This window comes from Rosa chinensis, chromosome 1, assembly GCF_002994745.2.
Source record: "Rosa chinensis cultivar Old Blush chromosome 1, RchiOBHm-V2, whole genome shotgun sequence".
NCBI classification, from domain to species: domain Eukaryota; kingdom Viridiplantae; phylum Streptophyta; class Magnoliopsida; order Rosales; family Rosaceae; genus Rosa; species Rosa chinensis.
The window spans coordinates 24540651-24555982 of NC_037088.1; the positions used below are offsets into that span (position 1 = coordinate 24540651).

The window sequence follows — 15332 nt, forward strand, 5'->3', positions numbered from 1 at the left end:
TCTTTTAATCTCACATATTAGTTTATGAATTTGAGAATATTCTGGCGTGTGGGGCCACGTCGTTGGAATATGTATTTTTCTTGTGAGATATTGGGGAAGCCTTACTGATTTTCAGTTTTCGTATGATTTTAACCCACCATACCTGGGTCGTATTATTTTATTGCTAGCTAGCTTATTAGTACTCTTCCCCGCTTACTATGTGTTTGCGGGTGAGTTGAGCAGAGCATGGGATGCTCAAGAGTGTGGGACACTCCGACCCGAGCCTGGGAGGCTCCCTTACTCGTATGGTGATGACTTCTTCCCCATACTTTGTTGTTACTTGATTAGCGGGGCTAGTCCGATTTTGTTTAACCAGCGGGGCTGGTATGTTCTCATGAGTTTTCGAGCTTAAAGAAATGTGTTTTATAAATGTTGCATGCATTGAATTTTTTTTATAAAGGAATAAATGTGCGAAAGTATAAACTCCCTCTTCTTTACAATTATTTATTTTTGTCCACTCACGATAACATTTTATTTTTACTTACTTTCCCCTGGGCCCTTCAGTTTCAAATGCGTAGTCTGCAGAGTAGCTGGTTCGACATAGTAGGATTCGAGGCATAGCATCTGCTGCAGTTGTTTCATATTGTAGGTTAATCGTTGAGCCTACTTGTATTATGAATTCTTTTTCTCTTTTAAATTGCTCTGATAACCTGTGGGACAAATGTTGTAAAGTTTGGGAGTTGCACTTGTGTATTTGGTTTATGTTGTATGGTTCAAGTTATCAGTGGTTAATTGTGGAGTTGTTGTGATTTGGGGAGTAAGGCGGCTCCAGAAGAATAAAGATGGCTTATTAGCAATGAGAATGTGTTTCTACAGGTTTTGGGTAATTCATTTTAGGGGTGACTCTGCCGAATTTTCGGTAGAGTTATTCCTACTGTGGGCCCCACAGGGCCACCTCGGATTTCAGGGTGAAATTCGGGGTGAATCCTGTCATAAGTAAAAAGTGCTTTGGTTGTGTATAATTACCAAAATGGTCATACATGCTAAAAAATGCTACAAAAATACATAATTTTGTTTTCTGCTTATGTAACCATACTAAATTAAAAAATTTCTCATGTATTGTTTTTGTACACTAGTTCAAATTATCAATGCATCGCTTTTATTAAAAAATGTGTATATTAACTGTACAAATTTTTTAAGTAGTTTTATGTTTTTAGTAATTTGTTTGGTTATATATTGTTTGGATCAAATAAAAGATTTACCTTAAATCTTTAATATACATATTATGTTTTACATAAGTCCAGAAAAAGGTTCTCATCCATAGTTCAACGGGAACTATTAAAGTCAATTCAAATTTGCAATTAAATGCTAAGTAGATGCATTCATTAGACTTTGTGCAATTGTATTTCTTAACACCTAAATTTCTTGTCTTCCCAGATCATCTCCTTCATCAGCATTGTCCTCTATCTCTTCAAATCTAGGAAGTTTCCATACTTTAGAGAACAAACCTGCAATGTATTACTATCTCATTAAATTTGAACATATAAATGACATTAGGGTGCGGCTATTGCCACCCTACCATTTTCTTTGTTCACCCTACAAACATTTGAATTATTGAAAGATTATATTACCCAAGTGCAAAATGACTAAGAAGTACACTAATTTTCTAAAATCCAAATATGTAAGAAAAAAAATATATATAAGTAATTAATTAAATACAAAAACGACTTAATTTCTCATTGGATAACATTAACACTACTACAAAAAGTTAATCACACAACACTAATCACACAACGGAACAGAAATCATCCGTTGTCTGTTTAAGTAAGCTTTATTGCACAACGGTACTTGTTATATTCTGTTGTGTGAATGCCAACAAAGTGATAACTTTTTTATCAGAACTACATTGCACAATGGACTTAAGTAATGTCTGTCGTCTAAGTCTTAAAAAAATTAGCGGCAGATTTCCCTCCACTTTGGAGCCTTGGTTGCCTCTTGAAATCTGAAATTTGTGCTACTTGATACAACGGTGCTTTATATTTCCGTTGTGTGATTGAAAACTGGATGCCAAATTTTGAGGAAGCTTGATTGAATGTCTTCCACAAGGTAAACCTAGTGCAAGCTGTAGAAATTAGACAACAGAAGTTATACTTTTCTGTTGAGTGAAAGTGGGAACATATAGGCGGCAACATTTTGAGCCAAATTGCTGTATGCGGCAGATTTCCCTCCATGTTTTGACATTTTGATACTCTTACAACAGTTTGTTAGGTTTCTGTTGTGTGAGCAACTTTAGAATTTGTTGGAAGTTTAATTGTGCCTCCCACCCAGCCCAAGCCACATCGTGTCGAAAGAAAAATGAAACAAATTCTCTCGAGCTCTCTCAGTTGTGAAACCCCCGTCTCTCCACCACCCCTCCCCACGACTCTCCCAATCGCCCAACCCACACCCACCACCCCACCCCCCCCCCCACACGAAACCCCTCTCTCTCAGTCTCTCGATCTCTCTTGTCTCAATTTCATGCTCTCTTCTTCTTCAATCTCATCACCCCCTTTCAAACCCCAACCCTAAAATCTTCCTCCCCTAGCAATGGCCTCCTCCCCCGACCACAACCACACCTTGAACGGCGATTCCAACACCCACACCTCCAAAAAGCCCAAACTCTCCTTCATCACCCCCTCTGAAATCGCCGCCGAATTCTCCCACCACGACCCCACCGTCGCCCGGATCAACAACGGCAGCTTTGGGTCCTGCCCCGACTCCGTCCTCCACCGCTGGCAGCTCAAGTACCTCTCCCAGCCCGATCACTTCTACTTCAACCACCTCCAAGCCGGCATCCTCCACTCCCGCACCCTCATCAATGCCGACCACGTCGATGAGGTCTCCATAGTCGACAACGCCACCGCCGCCGCCGCCATCGTCCTCCAGCAGGCCTCCTGGGGCTTCTCCGAGAGCAAGTTCGAGCAGGGCGACGTCGTCGTCATGCTCCACTACGCCTATGGCGCCGTCAAGAAGTCGATTGAGGCCTACGTCACTCGCGCCGGCGGGCACGTCATTGAGGTACCCTTGCCGTTTCCTTTGAATTCCAACGATGAGATTGTAACCGAGTTTAAGAAGGCTTTGGAGAAGGGGAAGGCTAATGGTAGGAGGGTTAGGTTAGCTGTGATTGATCATATTACTTCAATGCCTCTAATATTGGTGTGAAGAGTTCATTTTGAAGGTTTTTACAATATCAAAACACAACAGACCCTAATATTGTTTTAGATGTTGCATAAACTTTATATTACATATTCTGCTTTACTTGGATGCTAGGTATTTAAATCAGAGAACCTTGAACCTGACATGCTTATTTGGTCCATGTAAATTTCAATGTGCAATGAACTAAACTCCATTCTCAGAAGCTTGGTTTAGCTAATTTTGGTTTTGGGAATTATCTAGTGAGTTTGAGAACAGTCATTGGTGGGGCAACATTTTGGTTGGTCTGAAATGGGAAAGATTATATTTACAACCAAAATGTTCTTTATGGAGATGCCAAATAATTTCCGATTACCAATTTGATGTTGCCCAGGTTGAGTTAATCAAGTGTTTTCAATTATCTTTACAACCGCATATGGAGTCTGTTGATTTTGACAAAGTCTTGTTCTTTGGCTTCCTACTTACAATTTGCTTGGCATGGAATCTATCACTCAGTTTGAATTCCAACAGTGATACTAGGCAGAAAGGCAGAAAAACATACATTTATTGATGCCATCATCCACATTGATGCACTGTTGTAGTTAATACTCTTGACCATGCATCATAGTCTAAAACTGAATTGCTACCCTACTTTTCCTTTTAACAACCTCTAGCTTCTCATATATATACTCTTTTATAGTGGCAAGTGAGAAGGATGATATGAATGAATCACAGAAAGATATCCTAGTGTGGAAAAATATCCTTGTGTGGAAAGATCTCCTTACCAAGCCTCATGAGTGGTGGGACGTCAGATCGAAAGAGGTAGCAACTTTTATATGGTTAATTTCAGTTGACATTTTTATTTTATTTTGTACAAATGGTGATATAATCCTTTCATGTGTAAGCACTTTCTCATACCCTTTCATAATTTGTGCTCAGGGTTCCCCAAAGGCTGCAGCCTTTGAGCGTAAGAGAGGTATTGTAATCACAGGAGGAGATATTGGACGACTGAAGGACAAGAGAGGTATTGGAAGTGGAGATAGTTACAGAGTTTTGCTGATTGATGATGTTCGCCATACTGAGAAATTAGGTAATTTCATACCTTCTATTTTACCATACTTGACTAGGAATTGATGTCACTCTAAACTTTATTTTTGAGGGGAAGCCTGCTTATATGTGTTTGCTCTGTTGCAGTTGCAAAGGTATTGCCCCAAGTTGTTCCATCTATTACCCCTGATGGGGCAAGAGATCTATTTCATAAGTCGAGAGAAAATGGCGTCGCTGTTGTTATTGTTACAGTAAAAGGTATGTTCTTTAAGAGTTTTTTTTTTTTTTGATAAAAAATTCTTTAAGAGTTAAGAGTTGAGGAAACTGAAACTTTCGGTCAAATTTCAAGTTCTTAGATGCTTGCACAATGATGAACTATATTGGGGAAACTAATAGCAGTTTAAGAGCTTGTCTTGGCTAATTTTTAGCGGTTCCCTTTACGAAAATTAGATATATGCATGTTAAAGCCTTCTGGTTAACAATGAACCTCCGATATCCTCAAGTACTTGGCTTCAATGTGATTTAACACTTTTTACTTGGGTTTCAGATATGTTCGGGTACTTGGTGCATTTTACTTGCGTATCACAGGCAGCGATACTGATGTCTACCAGTACCTAGAGCCTCTGTACAATGACTATCGGAAGTTGAGAAGTAAATTGGTTGATGGACGTAAGTTATGATCACCCTGATTACTATTTCGTAACTGCTATATAAATGTTCTTTACCATTGGTCAGTTTACGTGCACGCTAACTCAAGTTTGCTTTTCATTGTCTCAGGTTTCTCGTTGACTCATGTGGATGAGCTTATTGATGAACTTCTGACAAAGGACTACTCATGCGACATTGCCATGCCACGAATCAAGAAAAGGTAATAATCTGTTGGAATGAGTTATTCTACATCATTTTGTTATTGTAATTTCTTTGTTTGTTTGTGTTTTTTTTTTTTTTGAACTGTACAGATTCCACCTATCTATATGTTCTAATTGCATCTGGTCCTTTCTACTTATGTTTTATGCTACCTTCATACTCCTATCCCAGGTCTCTAAGAGGATCTATTGTTTGAGGTTGATGAGAATTGAATATTGATGCCGATGTTGTTAATTAAGGTGTGTATTTGTTAATTTTTAGCACAAGTTATTAAATATTGTGCCTCATTCTATATGGTCTTATTTATTTTCAGGGTCCCGGAAGGCCATAAATTCCGAGTTATGGCATGCCTGCGCCGGCCCCCTTGTTTGTTTGCCTCAAGTGGGGAGTCTTGCTTATTACTTCCCTCAGGGCCACAGCGAGCAGGTTAGATTCATCATCAGTTTGTCTCAGCAGATGAGTGTTGAATTAAGTTAGAGGTGTTCCAAGTGAATCCGTAGAGGGGTTATGTGAAGACATAATAAAAGAAACAACAGAGAAGTAGTATTAATAGTGTTCTTTGTACTTTCCAGTATTAATATTTTGGAGCCTGAAGTTTGAAGCCTGAAGAGAGCAAAGCTAAAGCAGTCGTAAAAGGGAGAGTAGTGAAGGAGAAGAGGTTTCCTATCATTAAAGGCATCACTCCCCAGTCCAAAGTTGACTCTTTTTACCAATCCCACACCGAAAAGGTTTCTTCTTCTGCTTCCCTCTTAGTTCACTTAATGATAAATTGTTGGACATCAGTAAAACACTATGCCTTTACTCTGCTGAACATATGATATTTGGAGGTGGGTTATTTTATCTAGCATGCTACAGTATCCCAGTTTAATCAGGAAGAAAAGTAAAGTCAGAGCATACTGTATTTAATAATATTTACTGTGCGATTTTTGGAGTGTTTATTCGTGTTGCTACCTTTTTGTCATGTTTGTGTCATTGAATAGGATATATTAGATCTTTCTCATCACAAATATTGTTGAAATTAAATTGTGGCAGTGGAAGGAACTGATCCGGTTAGGAGAGAAAAGTTGATTGAGCTGCTTGATATAGATCTCAAGTGGCGAATGCATAAAGTATCTGATGGGCAGCGACGCCGAGTGCAAATCTGCATGGGACTTCTTCATCCTTTCAAGGTATCATAGGATCTCATATATATGGGTTTGTAACAAAAAAATGAAACGCCCTGCACTCTTAAGAAGATCCTAAGATGATTTTAAATTTTAACTTCATTTTGCATCTTTCTAATGATAATTGTGTATGGTATAGAATTATATGAGTGCTGCATGTTTCATTCCACGCTTGGGGTACATCCTGCACATTATAGAATCTCCACCTATTGACTTTATAATTTTGTCTTTGGACTCTGGTAGGCTAAAATGTGGTAGATTTTCTTTTGGCATCTTAAAAAGTGGAAGCATTCTCATTTTCTTCCAGGTTCTCTTGCTTGATGAGGTAACAGTCGACTTGGATGTTGTTCCTAGGATGGACTTATTAGATTTCTTCAAGGAAGAATGTGAGCAGGTATGGCTTTGTATCATTGATCTCTTTTTGTTAAAGTTATAACACATATACTCTCATGTTAAAGTTATAACACATATACTCTCATTCCCTTGTATGTTGACAGGTGATGAGTTCCCTTATAGATCAAGACGGATTGATACTCTCATATCTTAATTGATTGCTCATTTCTGGCACTATCTCCAGGTCTAAACGGTACAAACAAGAAGCTGCAAAATTTAAAGCTGAGATAAGCATTCAATGCTAGAAGCTTAGTTTTTTTTATTCATGTGTAGCTAGCTAAGAATGCTCTTGTTTGGTGCATTATCTTGTTACTTGAATGTATTGATGCTTGAATAATGGTTCTTGAATGATATATATGGATTAGAGTATTGTTTATATGGTAATATATTGAGCATTATTCTGGACAAACATTTATATTGATATTCTTCTTGTTGTTCAAGGTTTAGTCATACAACACAATACAAAACAATGTGTTGTATGAATGTAAAAGAGTTCAAAATTGAGGCTTCTCCTACAACAGTCACTAGTTGGTACCCAATTGATTACAGTATTCACACAACGGATAACCAAATATAGTTGTTGTGTGAACTAACAACCAACAACAAAAGAAAACAAAATTCTGTTGTGTGAGATTCATAACACACAACAGAAATAAAATGATCACTGTTGTCTGAGTAATCAACAGACAAGGGAGATCATTTTACTTCAGTTGTGTGTTACTTACCTCAGACAACAAATATTAAGTTATATCCGTTGTCTGTTAGTAGTCTCAGACAACAAATAATGAGTTATATCAGTTGTGTGTTATGAATCTCAGACAACAAAGAATGAGTTATATCCGTTGTGTGTTATGAATCTCAGACAACAAAGAATAAGTCATACCTGTTGTGTGTTATGAATCTCAGACAACGGCAAAATTTCATCTTCTGTTGTCTGAATGTGCCGAGGCATCGCTGCGCATGCCATGCCAGGCACATGCTGCGCAGAACTCACACAACGGAAATAGGTATTTCTGTTGAGCAAACTATTATCACACAACGGTGAAATCACCGTTGTCTGATTTTTCAATCACACAACACTCACTTAGACCACGGTGAGCTTGGTGATCATCACACAACACAAATTCACCGTCGTCTGATGACCTTTTTGTAGTCGTGTAATCTTTGGAAAATTGTACAATGTGTTAACGTATGACATGCATACAATTGCCTTAAAAGTGGTAAAATGAGTCCTCAAAATAATAATATTAGTCCTCAAAGTAGTAACATGAGTCCTTAAAGTGGTAAATTTTCTTAGTTACCACATGAGTCCTCAAAATAGTAATATTAGTCCTCAAAGTGGTAACATGAGTCCTTAATGTGGTAAATTTTCTTAGTTTATCATATGAGTCCTGAAAATAGTAATACTAGTCCTCAAAGTGATAACACATTAACATGAGTCCTTAGAGAGGTAAAAATAGTTGATGTATGAGAAATGTTAACATACCATAGCTTTACCCTTAATCTTTATTTTCTCAACCCAAATTTGAATTTATTACTATTTTTTTGTCTTTTTGTTGCCTCCTCATCGTTAATTCGTTATTCAATTCACAAAACCATTACCTTTAACTTCATCAAAATCTTTGCAAAATTCTTTGTGAACACCGAAAGTAAAAATTTAAACCACGAAGAAAAAAAATCAATCTCTTCTTCATTGATTATTGTTGTAAATTTACTAATCTTTTTACATAGATTGAAATAGAGAACATTGAAATTCCTGATAAAAAAAATAAAAAAATAAAAACATTGAAATTGAAAGAAAAAATTAAAAAAATAGGAGTAAATTAGATTATGATTTTTTAAGGAAATTTTAATAAATTTTAATTTTTTATGAGTATAAATTAAATAAGAGATTTTTGTTAAAAATATTTATTTTCTAATTGGATATGTCATATAAGGATATTCTTGGAAAGATAAATGAGTTAAATAAGTAAATTTAATAATTGAGCAAGTAGGGTGAACAAAGAAAATAATAGGGTGGCAATAGCCACACCCACGACATTAACATCAACAAACAAGCACAAGTAATCAATCTATTAACAAAGACCAGTTTCCATAAGGTAGAATATATGAAGTATCATTAATAAAGATAGTACCACCATTAATAAAAAGAAAGCACCATCAGTAACAAAGAACAGCAAGTAAACTTAACAAAGAACAGCCTATGCTTTGTTTTCAACTTTTGATTTTTCAGTTCCCTCTGTTTCACTACTAGTGGATTTCTTCTTCCCCATATGTTTTGTGTGATGTGAAAGAAAGAAAGAAAAAAACAGAAAAAAAAAATAACTTAGAACTACATATTTAATAGTTACAATCAATTGCATAGTAAATATGCCAAAAACAAGTAGAAGAGCATATGCCCAGCTTTTTTCTTCTCTATTCTTTAATTTGATGCTTGCACAGAATAATCAATCACAATCAATAAAGCTTAATTAATCCTATGCTTGCAAGTTTTACATAAATTAATTGCTTATTCAGTTAGGCACAGATGCTACTTTCCTAACTCACTAAAGAAATATTTGAACTATTTTTTTATGTTTTTCTAGTAGTTGACAGGACTAATTCGGCTAAAATAGCCTCACAATTTAACCCTGCAAAATGTAGTTGTCAGTATAGGATAAGCAGAGATCGTTCAGTCCGGGGATTGTAGGGTACACCTACACAGAAAGGTCAATTAACAAATAAAAGAATATAATGGGGGGTTTTGAAATTTGGTTCCTAAACTACTTAAAATAAAAACAAAACAAATAAACCTATATACAATGATCGACTTCTCTAACCTAGACCAATACCACTCGGAAATTACTAAGTGTAAAAACAGAAAATTCATTTCAACAAGCTACAAAAACGTGCCCATCTTAAATGCCTAGATAAGAGCCCAAATGAAAAGCCTCAGCGGATTAATCCATTTATCTGATTCATTCTAATGTAGGCTTGGATCGGAAAAGTCCTTACCAAGCCTAATACTACTAATTTTCGAAAACACTCAGCGTAATTCTCTTAACTAGTAGTATTATCTAACCCTCGAATCATCTCTCACGTGCAAATTAACCATTACACATAGAATTTAGAGCTATTTACCATTAAGGTAAAGTCAAATGGTCAAATGACCATGCGCAAAATGGGGGGACTGGAAACTCGTGCGGCCACAATCAAAACACGGAGATGAACTGAAATTAAACATTAGACATTAAATTTATAATTAATTACGAGAATGCCACCGCATCTATTTCTTTCCCTTTGTACCGAACTACCAACTCATTCATGTCAGCCAGTTGACTATTATTATCAGTATTACGAGTTTATCATTGTTCTACCAAAAAGAATTCATTTGAATCTCTGTATTCTGCTTTAGAACTAACTAGAAACTTATTAAGGGTCAGTAACATATTGAGAGAATTAGTTGTCTCATTTTTCTAGCTGCGCTTCATTTTAACACTAATTTTTTGCCTAAACTGTATTATTAGAAAATACAATGTCCATAATAGATTTAAACTGTGACCAATAGACTACTGCTATTGAGGCAGAGCCATGATTATGATATTGCTTATAATGTTCAATAACAATAATAAAACCATAAAATTTCGAAATAACATAAATTTTCTCAAAGTGCAACAAAAAGTATATTGCTACTGACGGTAGTAATAAAATGGATACTGCTACTGATTGTTAGTAGCAATGAGAAACTTTGTCTACTACCAAATACAAATCAAAGGAAGTAAAGAAAAGGACTCAAAAGGAAAATAAGAATCCATAAATGAATCTTAAACAAAGTGACCAACGAAAATCAACAAGATGAATTGTGGAGTCTTAGAAGCTTATAAGAAATATATTTTCTCACTCAATAGTAAAAGCTAAACTGCTGCTGAGACTCAATATATTTACGATGGCTACTAAGAGTCTTTTGACAATGCTACTGATAGTTAGTAACTGGTATTTTTATTGAGTAAATGCACTTACAAACATTGATAGTCACTCTCACTATACTCACTAATGTTGTTACTGACCATCAGTATACTTACTAACATTGTTACTGACCATCAGTATACTTACTAAAAACAATAACAAAAAAAGGAATTTGAATAAGTATAATCAAAACTCTAATTGTAATTAAAATTAAGCTTCTATAGAAATGACAACATCAAGGTTCCATTTATTATAAAAAGGTAAGTAAACTACTACAAGTTCCTCACAAATTGACTCAAAATAATGAAATTTCAAAATTCAGTTGTCCCACTAGGTCGACGCCAAAGACCATATTGAACAACCTCATCCATGTGTTGGAAACCTCAATAGCAGCCTTGATCTGAATATATAACACAAGAAGAATAATCATGAAGTGAGTACCTCCACAAGACCATATTCACAAATGTTACTGACCTTCAGTAACAAAGGGATTAGCTAATCAATACACCAAAATCTTAAAATTCAACCACAAAAACTAAAAGTAAATGCTTCAAACATAACTGCTACACACAAACATTCACCAGTAACAACAATCACACAATTGTTACTAACATTCAATAACAAATCAAATATCACTGATGGTCAATAACAACTCAAACATGGCTACTGAGGTTCAATAACAATTCATATATATATGGTTACTAAAGTTCAATAGTAAATCAGATATGGCTATTAAGGCTCAATAACAAATCAGATATGCTTACTGATTGTTAATAGCAAACTAGATATGCCTATGAGGGTTAATAGCAAACCATACACGCCTATGTGGGTCTAGGTTTTGCTACTAAGGATAAGTAGGAATAAAGTAATCCTATTGTAGGTCAGTAGGAACATGTCAATTGCTAATGAGGGTCAGTAGGGATTTAGTAGATAGCTAGAGTTCCTAAGAACTTTACCGTCATTATATGTAATGGTAATAAATTGTGTAATATGAACAAAACATCTACCTCAGCCACTGGATACAAATTAAAATACCCTGCAAGAAGAGACTTAATTAACCAATTGCTTCATGAAAACAGAACTGTGAAAACCTAAACACCAACGATTAAGTAAAATCAGATGTATTAAGTATTAACCAGAAAAAAGAACAATCAATTATATATATCGGCTAGCATTTGATTTCACACCATGAACATAATAAAAGAAAGTTTGAATTAACAAGACAATCCACATGCAAAACAACCCATTGTGAATTTCAATAGAAATGGAATTGAAAAATTCAAAATACAGAAAAACATACCTCAAAGTGTTAGATCTATAATTCAAAGTTCATGTATGAATGAAAACTTTAGATTCATCGCCTTGATTGATCTCAATCTCGATCCGAATATCGATACCGATCTAAATCTCTTCTCTCTCTGGCTTACAAATCAAACTTCATATTTGAGTGAGATTTTCAAATTCATCTCCTTGATTGACCCGATCCAGATCTGTTCTCTCTTTCTCTCTCTCCACCTCTCTCTATTCTCTCTCTCGAGCTCTCTTTCTCTTTCCCTTTCCCTCTCTCTCTCTCTCCCTCTATCTCGTCTGTCTTCCTCATGTGTGTAAAGGGACATTTTTGTCAGTAAAAAATAAAGAATTTGAAAGCGTGTCTACATGAGCTTTATCAGCTCACCGCAAGGATATAGGTCCCTTGGACTCTGAGCGTGGGAATTATTTGCACGAGATTGTAGTTATCAGTAATTTGCTATAGAATTTAACACGTAATTTCCAGAATCATTTAATCATTAAAGCATGATTTGTAACACCCGTTAGAACTAATTACTACTTGTTTAACTCAGCGCCTTAATAAATAACAATTACTCTTGGCAAATTAAGAAAACACACAAGAACTCTCACTATTCTAGCATGCAAACTTATTAACCTAACTCTGAAAATTACCTAAACACGTAAAAGGGCACAAGATTGTAACGTGCATCATAAAAGAATTCTCGAAATCAACTCAATAATAAACTGAAAATCTCAAAAATATAAATAAAAATATTCTGAAAATTTCATGTCTCCATTTCACAAGTGTAGAACAAAACTTTAGCATGCATTCTCAAAAATTGATGCGGCTTAAATAGCCTCACAATTTAACCCTGCAAAATGTAGTTGTCAGTATAAGATAAGCAGGGATCGTTGAGTCCGAGGATTGTAGGGTACACCTACACAAAAAGGTCAATTAACAAATAAAAGAATAAAATGGGGGGTTTTGGAATTTGGTTTCTAATCTACTTAAAATAAAAACAAAACAAATAAAACTATATACAATGATCGACTTCTCTAACCTAGACCAATACCACTAAGAAATTACTAAGTGTAAAAACAGAAAATCCATTTCAACATGCTACAAAAATGTGCCCATCTTAAATGCCTAGATAAGAGCCCAAATGAAAAGCCTCAGTGGATCAATCCATTTATTTGATTCGTTCTAATGTAGGCTTGGATCGGAAAAGTCCTTATCAAGCCTAATACTACTAATTTTCGAAAACATTCAACGTAATTCTCTTAACTAGTAGTATTATCTAACCCTCGAATCAACTCACACGTGAAAATTAACCATTGGACATAGAATTTAACACGTAATTTCCAGAATCGTTTAACCATTGAACATAGTTTTTACCACTTTTTAGAACTAATTGCTACTTGTTTAACTTAGCGTCTTAACAAATAACAATTACTCTTGGCAAATTAAGCAAACACACAAGAATTCTCACCGTTATTCTAGCATGCAAACTTATGAACCTAACTCTGAAAATTACCTAAACACGTAAAAGGGCACAAGATTGTAACATGCATCATCAAAGAATTCTCGAAATTAACTCAATAATAAACTGAAAATCTCAAAAATACTAATAAAAATATTCTGAAAATTTCATGTCTCCAATTACACAACTCGCAAATCCAAACACACAAAACCGAAACAAAAATTGTAAATAAAGTCATAGTTACACTTTGAAGCTTTCCTCAGCGGCTTGGCAACAAGGTGATGAACTCGTCTCTACTATGGTGGTGGATCATCCTTGACTTAGCGCTTAATAACTTCGTAGATTGATGGATGGATGGTAGTCACGGTTTTGTAGGTGTTGGAGGTTTGAGGAGTGAATTGGACAGAGTCTTAGAATAGTTTTTGGCCAGGAAGTGATAGGCAAGGAAGTGATCGGCCAGGAAGCGATAGGCCGGGAAGTGATACCAATTCTGTTCTGGACGTTGCCTATTTATAAGGGAGCATTGGTTGGCTTTTGTCAATCATACCCTTCATCATTGGATGGATGAGATTGCATCATAATTTCTTTAATTTCCCAACTGAAACGTCTCCTTTATGGCCTTAATTCCTCTCATAATGGGGTCTTTTAACAAGCTGAAACGTCTTTCTCTTATTTATTTTCCAGTTGAAACATCTTTCTCCTTTATTCCCCAAATGAAAAACGTCTTTCTCCTTTATTCCCCAACTGAAAACATCTTTCTCCTTTATTTCCCTTCTTCATTGCTTGGTCAAACATCTTAAATGCTTTATTTTCTGATTCCATCATTGCTGTTTCCAAGAGTTCCACTAGGCAAGGTTTCCTACAACAAGCAGGAGAATATCAGATTTTTTATAGAGAAAATAAAAGGTAATTAAAATGTAAAGACCACAAAAAGGTCAACGGTGAGGAATCCTGATCCAACTAGGATTTTTCATGAATTTTGCATTTTCCCCTTATTTCACGCCAAACACTCTACAAGACTCTGAAAATGACTCGATGACGCAAAACACGAAACTAAGAGAGAAACAAGGCTAAAATGGGGCATATACTCAATAATATTGTCGCACTTTTTGCTCCTATCAACTACCCCACACTTAGCTTTTGCTAGTCCCTTAACAAAAAAAAAATACAGAACAGAACAAAGACTCGACAAAAAAAAGCAATTAAATGACTCTACTGCCCCTAGCTGTTGTCTCAAAGACTCCAAACTCATGGCTTTCACGTTAAACACTTAATCAAAATCGCATAGATAATTCCATGGTTAATAAACATGTGACACTCATATGACTAAGTAAGATGTGGAGAACTTAAGTTATACAGTGAATGATAGCATGTTTCGAACAAGTCCAATCCAAACTCACAAGGCATACTCTCGATTTTTCTCTCAGAAATGGCTATGCTTAAAAGCTTCACACTCAAGTATAGGCAAGAGAACAAATTGTAAGGCAACAAACAGCTTGCATATTTCATCAATAAACGCATTTTGTGAAGAATTTTTAAAGACCTCATGAAATGACTAAGTGCACAAATGGACCTAAACCATAAGCTTGACTTTGTACCTGACTCCACTAACCAAAGACTGCCTATCTCAAGGATCAAACAAGGACTTGAAACAGGTTTTAATGGGGCTAAGCTAGGGTTTTCGAAATGAAGATTAAGGATACAAAAATCCTAAGGACCTAGCAGAGCATATATGGACCACCTTATGTCACCATTTTCGTGGGCCAATTATCATTGTTTTGGGCCCAACCTTCACTCTAACGAACATGGAAACAGACAAAGGCATAATTTTCAACTTTGAGCCTTCTACAAATTTGAAAGTCCAAAACCACACTTCAACAATTTCCCAAGAGTTTTCTTTTCAATTTGTCTTCTCTTTTGTTGTTTTTCTTTCCTTCTTTTTCATTTTCATTTTCTTTCTTTCTTTTTTTTTACGGCAATTTTTTTTTTCTTCTTTTTTTCTTGGATTTTCCCCACC

General features: G+C 35.6%; 2 protein-coding genes across 2 annotated transcripts; both read left to right on the top strand.

Moving 5' to 3' along the window:
• Positions 1-2565: 2565 nt before the first annotated feature.
• On the top strand, positions 2566-3180 carry LOC112203943 (probable L-cysteine desulfhydrase, chloroplastic). The gene has a single exon (XM_024344842.1). It carries the CDS (start codon positions 2566-2568, stop codon positions 3178-3180), a length of 615 nt encoding a protein of 204 aa, XP_024200610.1.
• Positions 3181-5410: 2230 nt separating this feature from the next.
• Positions 5411-6672, top strand: LOC112182780 (ABC transporter I family member 19). The gene is made up of 4 exons (XM_024321322.2): positions 5411-5490; positions 5848-5891; positions 6097-6233; positions 6535-6672. The coding sequence occupies exons 1-4, from the start codon at positions 5411-5413 to the stop codon at positions 6661-6663; spliced, it is 390 nt and encodes a 129-aa protein (XP_024177090.2). The 3' UTR covers positions 6664-6672.
• Positions 6673-15332: the final 8660 nt, after the last annotated feature.

Bases quoted from the DNA above. Each gene is read 5' to 3' on its own strand.
- LOC112203943 (XM_024344842.1), top strand. From the start codon at position 2,566: ATGGCCTCCTCCCCCGACCACAACCACACCTTGAACGGCGATTCCAAC.
- LOC112182780 (XM_024321322.2), top strand. From the start codon at position 5,411: ATGCCTGCGCCGGCCCCCTTGTTTGTTTGCCTCAAGTGGGGAGTCTTG. The intron at 5,491-5,847 runs GTTAGATTCATC...GTTGGACATCAG, and splicing joins CTCAGGGCCACAGCGAGCAG to TAAAACACTATGCCTTTACT. The intron at 6,234-6,534 runs GTATCATAGGAT...ATTTTCTTCCAG, and splicing joins GACTTCTTCATCCTTTCAAG to GTTCTCTTGCTTGATGAGGT.